The sequence below is a fragment of the Pristiophorus japonicus genome, chromosome 18, assembly GCF_044704955.1.
Source record: "Pristiophorus japonicus isolate sPriJap1 chromosome 18, sPriJap1.hap1, whole genome shotgun sequence".
Taxonomy (NCBI): domain Eukaryota; kingdom Metazoa; phylum Chordata; class Chondrichthyes; family Pristiophoridae; genus Pristiophorus; species Pristiophorus japonicus.
Genome location: NC_091994.1, coordinates 37,057,235 through 37,069,838, shown reverse-complemented (window position 1 = coordinate 37,069,838; position 12,604 = coordinate 37,057,235). Strand labels below are relative to the sequence as shown.

Genomic DNA, 12,604 nt, shown 5'->3' with positions numbered 1-12,604 from the left:
CACGTAATTATCAGGAGTCATCATCATCATAGGCAGTCCCTTGAATCGAGGATGACTTGCTTCCACGTCAAAAAGTTCACAGGTGTTTCAATGAAGTACCCAAAATTCCAGGTCCCGAACTAAATCCTGAAGGGTGGAAGATGCATGTACGTGGATTTTTTTAACGTGTGGTGACCGTTGCACACCAGCCACCACATGGGCTTGGTCCAGTAGCAAGGATTAACCAAGATGACTGGAAACCAGCTCTGCTGCACGGACCTAGTGCGCACACATATTGCAGTGTGGGCTGGTCTTTGCTGCCCCTGGGCCCTCACCTCTTCTGGGCCCCGAACTCACGCTTCTCCTGGGCCCCGATTACGTCCCTCTACCATCTCTCGCCGCTCCTTCGCCCCGAAGGGGTAGACTCGAGGTGCATCTATACAATTGCAGCCTAGAATGGTTTCAGAAGGGGAAGATCATGGCTGACAAACCTCCTCGACTTATGTGAGGAAATAACATCACAAATGAACCTATAGCATAGACTTCTGAAGCGTTTTACAAAGTCCCATATCCACAAAATTATAGGGATTCGGAGTAAATCCCGAGAATGGACGGAAACAATGGTACTTATTGCAGGAATTATGTCAGGATGGGGAAGTTCTGAGTGAGGTGGCCTAGGAATCAGTTAATTGGGACCAGTACAATTTCTATTTTACATGACTTGGATGCTGAAACTTAATGTAAATTGGTCTAATTTGCATACAATATTAAACTAGAAGGGCCAGTGGAATCAGAGGAGGAAGATTAAAAATTACAGGATGAGCTGGCCAAAATATGTAACTGGGCAGAACAACACATGAAGTTTAATACAAACAAATGTAAAGTACTGCACATAGGAAAGAAAAATGGGCAACGCACATACTTCGTAAATGGTGTTTAAATAGCTATGGATGATATTGAGAGAGATCTAGCAGTCTTAGTCGACCTGCTGTTGAAAATGTCCGATCAACGACCTCAATAGAATGTTGAATTATATGGCCAAACCACCAGAATACAGCTCTGAGGAAGTCATGATCAAATTGTATGGCGCTCTGGTCAGACTGCAATTTGAGTGCAGTGTCCAGTTCTGGTCACAGAGACATTCAAGCACCAGAAGCAGTGAGAGAACAGCCATGAGGTTCAACCTCAGTTTCAGAGTTCTGTTATGAGGGAAATCTGGAGAAACCAGCTGGGGCTAGATTGTCCACTTAGATCGCTAGGGCCCAAAAAATGTGCGATATTCCAGCCTGAGCGATGTTTCAGCCTTCAGGATTGCTGGAACATCGCCCATTGTTGGGATTGCGACTTTCGGCTTTTTGGGGAGGGGGGGTGATAGCTCAGCGATCTGAAACGGGCCTCAGCGATGTGGAAGGCAAGGCTTCCCTAGCAACGGCCTTCTGCACGTGTTTTTTTTTTGGCAAACAGGGTTTCCCACGATTCGGGAGGTCAGGGGTCATCCACGCATGTGCAGAAGGCAACGGGTGGGGGGGAGAGAGAGAGAGAGAGAGAGAGAGAGAGAGAGAGAGAGAGAGAGAGAGAGAGAGAGAGAGGGGGGGGGGGGGGCGGGGGAGGAGAGCAGGGGAGAGAAAAACAAATATATTAACCAGCTTTTATATGTTTTGCAACCCTTCCTTGGTTGAAGGGCAGGAAATATATATAGATATCTACATTGGTATTAGCTTCAAGCAAACAGATTGATTTCAGTGTGCGAGTGCTTAAAAGAATGTCTGATTCAGATAGTGTTCAAGATGGGGGGGGGGGGGGGGAAAGAGCGGGGGTGAAATCTTTCTCCAATGAGGCCACCGAGGCTCCAGTCGCGGAGGTGCACTCTTCAGCCTTGAAAGGAGACAGATGGATAGAAGATTGTAAATTTTACAAGGTCGGGAACGGTAGCATAGTGGTTATGTTGCTTGACTAGTAATCCAGAGGCCTGGACTAATGATCCAGAGACATGAGTTCAAATCCAAACATGGCAGCTGGGGAATTTAAATTCAATTAAATAAATCTGGAATAAAAAGCTAGCATCAGTGATGGTGATCATAAAAACCCATCTGGTTCATTCATGTCCTTTAGGGAAAGAAATCTGCAGTCCTTACCTGGTCCAGCCTATATGCGACTCCAGACCCACAGCAATGTGGTTGATTTTTAACTGCCAAGTCACTCAGTTGTAATAAATCGCGACAGAAAACAACAATCAGAATAAAACCAGACGGACCACTCGGCATTGATCTTTGCAGTGACTTCAGAAACAACAACGGCGCACCCAGCCCAGTTGACACTGCTCACTAACATCTGGGAACTTATGTCAAAATTAAGAGAGCTGACATACATACTAGTCAATCAACACCTGACATAGTCATGCTCACATAATCATACCTTTCAGTCAATATCCCAGAATCCTCCATCACCATCCCTGGGTATGTCCTGTCCCACCGGCAGGACAGAACCACCAGAGGTGGCGGTACAGTGGTATACAGTCGGGAAGGAGTGGCCCTGGAAGACCTCAACATCGACTCCGGATCCATGAAGTCTCATGGCTTCAGGTCAAACATGGGCAAGGAAACCTCCTGCTGATTACCACCAACCGCCCTCCCTCAGCTAATGAATCAGTACTCCTCCACGTTGAAGACCACTTGGAAGAAGCATCTAGTGTAGCAAGGGCACAAAATGTACTCTGAGTGGGGGACTTCAATGTGTGTCACCAAGAGTGGCTCGGTAGGACCACTACTGATCGAGCTGGCTGAGTCCTGAAGGATATAGCTGCCAGGCTGGGCCTGCGACAGGAGGGGAAAGAACCAACACGAAGGAAAAACCTACTTGACCTCATCCTCACCAATCTACCTGTCACAGATGCATTTGTCTGTCCATAATAGCATTGGGAGCAGTTACCACCGTTCAGTCCTTGTGGAGACGAAGTCCCGTCTTCATACTAAGGACTGCGTGATGCTACCGCCATGCTAAATGGGATAGATTCAGAACAGATATAGCAGCTCAAAACTGGGCATCCATGAGGCGCTGTGGTGCCATCGGCAGCAGTCGCAGAATTATACTCCAACAAAATCTGTAACCTCATGGCCCGGCATATCCCTCACTAGGGACCAACCCTAGTCAATGAGGAGTGCAGAAGAGCATGCCAAGAGCAGCACCAGACGTACTTAAATATGAGATGCCAACCTAAGAAAGCTGCAACACAGAACTACAACACGTTACAGACAGAGTTAAACAATTCCAATATCAATGGATCAGATCAAAGTCCTGCCACATCGAGTCGTGAATGGTGGCGGATAATTAAACAACTAACAGGAGGAGGAGTCTCCATGAATATCCCCATCCTCAATGATGGCGCAGCCCAGCACACGCGTGCAAAAGACAGACTGAAGTGATTGCAACCATTTTCAGCCAGAATTGCCGAGTGGATGATCCTTATCGGCCTCCTCCTGGCGTCCCCACCATCACAGAAGCCAGTCTTCAGTCAATTCGATTCACTCCACGTGATATCAAGAAATGATGAGCGCACTGGGTGCTGCAAAGGCTATGGGCCCCGACAAAATCCTGGCTGCCGGGGCTGAACTCTTGCGCTCCAGAACTAGCCACTCCTCTAGCCAAGCTGTTCCAGTACAGCTACAACACTGACATCTACCAGATAATGTGGAAAAATGCCCAGGTATGTCCTGTCCACAAAAAGCAGGACAAATCCAATCCGGTCAATTACCGTCCCATCAGTCTACTCTCAATTATCAGCAAAGTGATGGAAGGTCGTCGATAGTGCTATCAAGTGCCACTTACTCACCGATGGTCAGTTTGGGTTCCACCAGGACCACTCAGCTCCAGACTTCATTACAGTCTTGGTCCAAACATGGACAAAAGAGCTAAATTCCAGAGGTGAAATGAGAATGACTGCCCTCGACATCAAGGCAGCATTTGACCGAGTGTGGCATCAAGGAGCCTAGTAAAATTGAAGTCAGTGGGAATCAGGGGGAATACTCTCTATTGGCTGGAGACATACCTACCACAAAGGAAGATGGTTGTGGTTGTTGGAGGTCTATCATCTCAGCCCCAGAATATCGTACAGGAGTTCCTCAGGGCAGTGGCCTAGGCCCAACCATCTCAGGCTGCTTCATCAATGACCTTCCCTCCATCATAAGGTCAGAAATGGGAATGTTCGCTGATGATTGCAGAGTGTGCAGTTCCATTCGCAACTCCTCAGATAATGAAGCCGTCCATGCACGCATGCAGCAAGACCTGGACAACAGTCAGGCTTAGGTTGATAAGTGGCAAGTAACATTCACGGCATACAAGTGCCAAGCAATGACTATCTCCAACAACCGCTCCTTGACATTCAACGGCATTACCATCACTGAATCCCTCACCAGCAACATCCTGGGGATCACCATTGACCAGAAACTTAACTGGACCAGCCACTTAAATACTGTGGCTACAAGAGCAGGTCAGAGGCTGGGTATTCTGTGGCGAGTGTCTCACCTCCTGACTCCCCAAAGCCTTTCCACCATCTACAAGGCAAGGTACAGGAGTGCGATGGAATACTCTCCACTTGCCTGGATGAGGCTCGACACCATCCAGGACAGAGCAGCCCGCTTGCTTGGCACCCCAAGCTCCACCTTAAACATTCGCTCACTCCACCACCGGCGCACCGTGTCTGCAGTGTGCACCATTACAAGATGCATTACAGCAACTCGCCAAGGCTTCTTCGGCAGCACCTCCCAAACCCGCGACTTCTACTACCTAGAAGGACAAGGGTAGCAGGCGTCTGGGAACATCATCACCTGCAAGTTCCCCTCGAAGTCACACACCATCCTGACTTGGAAATATATCGACGTTCCTTCATCATTGCTGGGTCAAAATCCTGGAACTCCCTCCCTAATAGCACCGTGGGAGTATCTTCACCACAGTGCAGCGATTCAAGGCGGTGCCTCACTTCTTAAGGGCAATTAGGGATGGGCAATAAATGCTGGCCTTGGCAGAGATGCCCACATACCAGGAACGAGTAATCCAGAAAATTACTTTAAATTGAACTGAGAGCAGAACAATGGATCACTGGTTCAAATTAATAAAAATAACATTTAGGACTGATAGCAGTTCTTTACAGAAAGTGATCAGCAGAGGGAGCAAACTTTCAGTCAGAACAGTGGAAGTGAAATACCCCAAATCACTTAAGAATCAATTAGATGCTTCAATGGGGAACTTTAGGGTCATTGAGCTGTGATGGGCCGATTGGCATCTCTCATCTGTAATTATCTTGTGTGAAAATAATTTAGTTAGAACCAAAAACTGGAAGATAAACGAGCACTTTACAGGACTGAAAAAAAACAAAGGTGGTTAACCCTTAGAGTCTATTGACTAGAACGACAAAGAAGTAGTAAATCTTTTTCTTATAAAGTTGTAAAGACTGGTAAGTGCAAAGAGCTCATGGATCTCTTTGTCACTAAGATTGAGACCATTCGTTCAGCTGCCACTTGCCTCCCTTTCCTTCCTTTCCTTAACCCACTGGGTCAAACTTCCCCTAGTGTCCCCCTTGCCCTAGCCCTAAACTCACATCTTTCTCTAGTTTCTCTCCTGTCTCACCCCTCATGCTCTCGCTGAGCTCATCTTGTTCATGAGACCCAACTCTCTTGATCCTATTCCCACCAAACTGCTGACCACCCAACGTTGCTTCCTGGCCCCCATGTTAACTGATATTAACGGTTCCCTGTCCTCAGGTACTGTTCCCTACACTTTAAATCTGCCATCAACATCTCTCTCCTCAAAAAATCCACCCTTGACGCCTCTGTCCTTGCAAATTACTGCCCCATTTCAGTTGTCACCTCAAAATTGTTTAAGTATTCATTTATTCAAGTATTTAACAGTTCATTATCTCAATATTGAACATACCCTTCTCTGCTAGGATAGCAACTCCCTACATTATAAACATTTAATACAAAAATAACCAATCTTAAAAATTTAAGCAGTATGATTAATAATTAATTGGTAGGTTAAAGTGCTTATATTTTCTATGAAATTGTTTAATTAAAGAGATTGTATCAGCCCTCTCAACGGTGGGTTCAAGTCCACTTCAGGACTTGAGCATATAATCTACATGGACACTCCAGTGCAGAACAGAAGAGTGCTCCAATATCAGAGGTGCTATCCTTCAGATGAGGCACTAAACCGTTCAGGTGGATATAAAAGACAACTGCCACTATTCAAAGAAGAGCAGGGAGAGTTCAGAGTCCTGGCCAGCTATCCTTCCTCAATTAACACTAACAGATCAGTTGGTAATTTTGTTTCATTTGCTGCTTGTGGAGAATTGCTGACACAGAATAGCTGCTGCGTTTGCCTACATGACAACAGTCACTGCACTTCAAAGTGCATAATTCATTGTGTGAAGTGCTTTGAAATATTAACCAAATATGTCGAGGAGCTACAGAACTGCAAGTACTTTTCCCCCCAATGTACCGTTCTTCACTTCTCTAACAGCGAGTTTCAGACCATTCAGTCCTGTCATCACCAGCACAAGAAGCATTTTATTGTGCATAAAATTTCAAGTTTGCTCACGATGTGACTAAAGTTCCAAAGGGAAGGGCATAGGGCACAGCTCTACAGAAGTCTGAATATACATCGAACTGGTGTGCTACTTCTTTAGAATGATTTAAACTTATCTTCAAGGCTTGTGTAATTGTATTGACAATCGATGAATTCAATTACTCAATTCCCTGATGGCTCAGTGGGTAATTGCACTTCCTGCAGTAGAACTGGGCCAAACAGGCCAGAAGGGACCGGAGTGATTCCCAGTGTGTGCATTTAGCTGATCTCTGCCGGGCAGCAGCACACCCACTACAACTGGCCTCTGTTCACCTGAGCTTGGGGAAGAGGGAGAATAAAATATAGAGTTCCTGCTCCTAATCAATATCCAGCAATTACTTAGAATTTACACCACAACAGCAGGCTGCGGCCCAATTGGTCTGTACTGGTGTTTATGCTCTACACGAGCCTCCCCCATCTGTACTTCATCTAGCCCTATCAGCATATCCTTCTATTCCTTTATCCCTCATGTGTTTATCCAGCTTCGCCTTAAATGCATTTATGCTAGTTGCCTCAACTGCTCCTTGTTGTAGCAAGTTCCACATTCTGGGTAAAGAAGTTGCTCCTGAATTCCTTATTGGATTGATTAGTGATTATCTTATATTTATGACCCTTGGTTTTAGACTCCCCACAAGTGGAAAAATCTTCTCTACATGCTGCTAAATTAGTGCATGCGGGGGTATCGGGGAGGACAGAATTAGCTTCAGCTGTCATCTCTTCTTCCCCTCCTACGACTGAATATCCTGCTAACACATGTTATCGAGACTCACATGAAGAATGGAGAGATATTATTCCCCCACCTGCCCCCCAAGCCTATGGAACTGTGCCACAGCAAGAGTTGGAATGGCGAGGGAGAAAAATCATAGGCCTTCGGTGAACTGCGGTCCTGATACTTTACAGGCCTTTGTACAGATGCCAGAATGTGACATAAAATATCTGTTGCCGTCTCCAATGGTCACCTCATTTGGATTCATTAGTAATTCTAAGCAGTTCCTCACAGGAAACTTTTAATATAGTTGTTGAATATATTTGAAGCACGTATGACGAGTTCCTGTATGTAACAAATCACCTTTAAGTGAATAGGCCCCACTCACCCCAGTGAACAAGTTGACCTGAAATATGGATCCGTCATTTCCTCCACAGAACAGGTAATATTCACAAGGATCGAGGGTCACAGACATGATTCCAACATCAAATAGCACAGACATCAGGAGTTCCCCGCAGGATATTTCCCAAAGCTTGAGGGGAAAAAGGAAAAAAATAGCATTAATGATGGAATCATTTAGTATCATAAAGTTTCTGATGTTCTGAGGGGACAGGATAGGGAGGTAAGGGAAGGAATGGGGAAGAGGAGAAGAGGGGAGGGGGAAGAGGAGAAGAGGGGGGGGGGAAAGAGGAGAAGAGAGGGGGGGGGAAGAGGAGAAGAGAGGGGGGGGGGGGAAGAGGAGAAGAGAGGGGGGGGGGGAAGAAGGGAGAAGGGGGTGGGGAAGAGAGAAAGGAAGGGGGGGATCTAGTCCTCAACAAAAGGACTAGATTGTTACAATAAACAGTTGGAAATGAGCTGGGATTTGTTAAATCAACCAAAGCAGAAGTGCTATGCTGCATTCATATTCTGGAACCCTCTGATGAATTGATTCTGCAGCATTACCTCAGGATCTGGCTGCTGTTTATATTATGCAGCAAATTCAACAGCAACATACACTCGCTTGCAAACTCTCACTTTGTGATTGCTTCTGGCCAACGTACTTTCTTCAGTGGTTGGGATAGTCCATGCAGGTTGGTGAACAGACAATTGCTTTATTGGTTTGTACAGGTGGAAACAGCTGCCAGCAGCAACAGAAGACAGAAAATGCAGCAGCCTCCAACAGCAGTGGCACCTTAAGATGCTTGGCAATACCATTCCTGCTGCTGCATCTCGAGTCCTCTGGGGGCAAATGCCATCTATTTACTTTACTGCGTGGCTGTTAGTAGAAATGTATTTTTAGTAGAAACGTCGTCGCTATGTGCCCTGCTTTTGATAGCTTGCTTAAAACATCAGCAGAGAACACTACTACACCCATAGAAACAGGAGTTGGCCATTCAACTCCTCCAGCCTGTTCTGCCATTCAATCAGAGCATAGCTGATATGTACCTCAATGGAGGGACCGCCATTTTGAAAATTGCCCTCCTTTATTTTTGGAGCGGTGAATGGGACCGCCCCGGCTGTCTTCTCGTCGGGCACACGCCGCCCCCATACTGACCGGTGGCGACCCCCTTTCCGCCCCGTGTAGGAAATTGCCCTATGAGTGCACATCGGCCGCCGCTCAGTGCTCCCGACAGATTTCCCTGTCGGGACATTTCTTGTGGCTGAGCGGCGCGTCCGCCCTTCAAGGAGAAGGTGCACTGCAGCGGCCGCCATTTTATTTTAATTGACGATAGACAGCCAGGTCGGCCCAACAATGGTGGCCACGGGTTCGGCCAGGCCGTCAACAGGCATCCCAGAACTCTCTCTTGGGTACCAGGAAAAACCCTCCCTAATGGCCCAGTGTTTGTCACTAAAGTGGCTGCAGATTTCACAGCGGCTCTCCCCTTTAACTGAAGGGGAGGGACGTTGTGACGAGTCAGCACGGCACGACAAGTCCGCGTCGCGCTGGTGACTTGGAGCGACAGCTGCTCTGACCCGCTCGCACTGCCGCCCTGCTGACGACAGCAACCGACTGGAAAAAATCAACAAAGACTTGAAAATTGCCGGATTCTCCGCCCCATGGATTTGGGCGGAGAAAGATCTTAAATAACGATAGGTGTGCCCCGCTTGGGGTGGAGGGCAATTTCAGCCCCATAGTTTTTAAAAAGGGAAATGGATAAAATATTTGAAAGGACATGGGAAAAGAGCAGGAGGATGGGACTAAGCGAATAGCTCTTTCAGAGAGCCGGCACATGTGTGATGGACTGAATGGCCTCCTTCTGTGCGGTAAAATTCTATATTTGTATTGAGTTTCCATTTTATTGCCGTCCACTAGCATCCCTTAGTAACAAAAATTTTTTTTTCCACAAATAATTGCATCCTTTCACTTATCTAATTTAGCATTCCGGTCCTGGTGTATAATAATGACATACAGTACAAAAATGATTATATACTGACACTAGGTCCCAGTCTTCTTTATGAATGACAATTCTCATAACATTTTTGACAGACACATGTTGAGGTAAAGTATTCATTTGCGTGGGAGGGAATCAACTGATCGTAGGAGACAAGCACCTTCCGCTGCCGGAATTAAAGCGTTCACAAAGTACTTCTATATTCCAAAAACTACAGTTGCAGCTTACAAGATTTGGAAAATTCTGCCTCAGTCCCGCTCCGAGAGCTACATCCCAAGGTTACAGGAGTCACTAAAGCACCTGCCAGAGGCAGGATTTGAACATGCCCCCTCTCCCAGAAAGCCAGCAGTCTCAGTCTAGTATCTTGTATCCCTTTTATATTACAGGGTTTGCTGCTGTTGGCAAGAACACAAAGTCAATGATGTGCTGGTCCTGTAGCCAGAAGTGGTGACATTCTTTTTTTGCTCCCTGCCTCAAACTTTGCTGGCAGTAAAGTTAAACAGTACAAGGCAGCAGCATCGGGCGCTGCAAGCGGCCCAAACAGGTTGGCCGCTCAGCCTCCCTGCACAGCCAGCAACTTGCTTTGATCAAGCGCCGTTACATTACGACTTTGGGGCACTTGCACTTATTTGAATCTGTTGCAATCCACTTCATTCTTAGATCCATTGCGCAACATAAATGGGCCAATTCAGCACCAAGTAAAAGGGGAATTGGAGCTTTTTATTTGGGATTTTTCATTGATTGTCTGTGGTCTTTGTCAAAACAATGTGAAGCCAAGATCCACAAAATGACACTTGACAGTCCGCAGTTAGAGAAAAGGCCATCCTGCAGTAAATGGCATTTGGAGCCATGATAGTTTATTCTAAAATGTACATTTAATCCCTATCAAATCCTAACTGATATATGAGTTTCAGTAATACTGATCTAAACTTGCATCGTTGCATCAAACTGAGCAATATTCAAAATAGAATGTTGTTGCTTCTGGGAACATCACAATGCAGCAGAAGAACAAACTGACAAATGGGCCACAAGCACTTTGGTGCTACATGCGAATGTTCTCAAATGGAATCTCCTGTGACTTTGCACATTAGGAATATCTGTCCCACCAATGAGATGTCAAGGATTTATTTTAAATCTGTCTATTATCTATAATATCTCCGATAACACTTTGGATAAAATATCAACACATTAGAACTCACCATTCTTTAAAAAATACAGTTTTTACTGACTTAGAAAAACTTGTCCACACCACAAACGAGTTCCAGCAATTTGAAATAATCACAGTAATTAGCCTCTCATCCACCCCGGGATAGCCTATTTAGAAAGCCGGAATATTATTAAAGGGACAGGCCAGATAATCAGCTAAACATCACAACCACGCCCCAATCTCCAGACTGCCCATAAATAAAACCTCAGGAGATAATTTTATTGAAAACTTTTCTTCTCTTTTATAGTCTTTCTGAGCCACCTCCCATCTCTGGTGGGAAGGTGACCACATCCGACCTAATCGCACTGCTGACTATAGTTCGGGTGACCAGTTCATTCCTCCACTACTGATTCAGTATTGCACTGTAACCTTAAATAGATTTTAACAAATTAAAAGTGACCACTAAAGATCCCTCAGGGAGAAAGGGGAAGAGATTCACTGGGACAAATACAGGAACAATCACAAACAGGTAATCAGAGGGGATCAAGGGACACCTAGCAAAATATTCTTTTTATCTATATTTTTCTCCTCTTTAATAACTTTGGAATGTTTTCTTCATTAAATAAAATGGAAGTTGTTTGAAATTGAATCCTCAACCAAACATGAATGTCAAATCAGCTTCATATTTAGAGGGAGAAAAAGAGTGAAAGAAAGAGAGTGGTAGAGAAAGAGAGAGAAAATGGAGAAAGTGAAGTAGAGAAGGAGATAAAGAAAGAACTTGCATTTATGTAGCGCCTTTCATAACTCCAGGACAAAGCACTTTACTGCCAATGATGTATTTTTGAAGTGTAGTCACTATTGAAATTAGAAAACGCGACAGCCAATTCGCACACAGCAAGGTCGCACAAAGCAATGAGATAATGACCAGATAATCTGTTGTAGTAATTTTGGTTGAGGGATAAATATTGGCCAGGACACTGGGGATAACTCCCCTGCGCTTCTTCAAAATGGTGCCATGGAATCTTTTACGTTCACCTCAGAGGGCAGACGGGGCTCTGGTTTAATGTATCATCTGAAAAACGGCACTTTTGGCAGTGCAGCACTCCCTCGGTGCTGCATTGGAGTGTCAGATTAGACTACATGCTCTAGTTCCTGGAGAGACTTTCTCTCCATCGGATTATGAGCTAGATGCCAGTCATGAAATTGCTACTCAATGACCCCAGAGACATTTCAAAAGCCTGGCAAATCTTCCCTCATACACTTCACATTAAGCTATGGTTACGCTGCATAATGAGAATATCATACCATGTAAAGCACAATGTATAATTCTACTTCATGTAGTAGAATTCTCTTTAAAACTACAAAATCTAACTGCCGTTACGTAAATCTCAGATGAGTTCACACCAATGTCAATTAAGAGGTGGCATACTTTCTAGCTGAAGTATTTTATGTTCCTTGAAAGTTTCTTTGTTACTGGAAGGAGGTCTGAAGATGCTTACATAGCAGTTTCCATTATAAATATGGGTATAATCATTTATTACAGAAATATGCAAAAAACAAATTCATCAATTTTAAATGGGGACTGAATACATAAGAACATAAGAAATAGGAGCAGGAGTAGGCCATACGGCCCCTCGAGCCTGCTCCACCATTTAATACGATCATGGCTGATCCGATCATAGACTCAAGTCCACTTTCCTGCCCAGTACCCATAATCCCTTACTGGTTAAGAAGCTGCCTATCTTAATTTGTTCAATGTCCTGGCTTCCACAGAATTACATC

General features: G+C 45.1%; 1 protein-coding gene across 1 annotated transcript in view; it reads right to left on the bottom strand.

Annotated features, from left to right (window-relative positions):
• Window positions 1-12,604, bottom strand: part of wdr18 (WD repeat domain 18) — a 221,112-nt gene that overhangs the window by 131,041 nt on the left and 77,467 nt on the right. Inside the window, exon 5 of the mRNA XM_070860856.1 lies at window positions 7,692-7,835. Coding sequence (XP_070716957.1) covers window positions 7,692-7,835 — 144 coding nt within the window. The remainder of the gene's footprint in view (window positions 1-7,691; window positions 7,836-12,604) is intronic.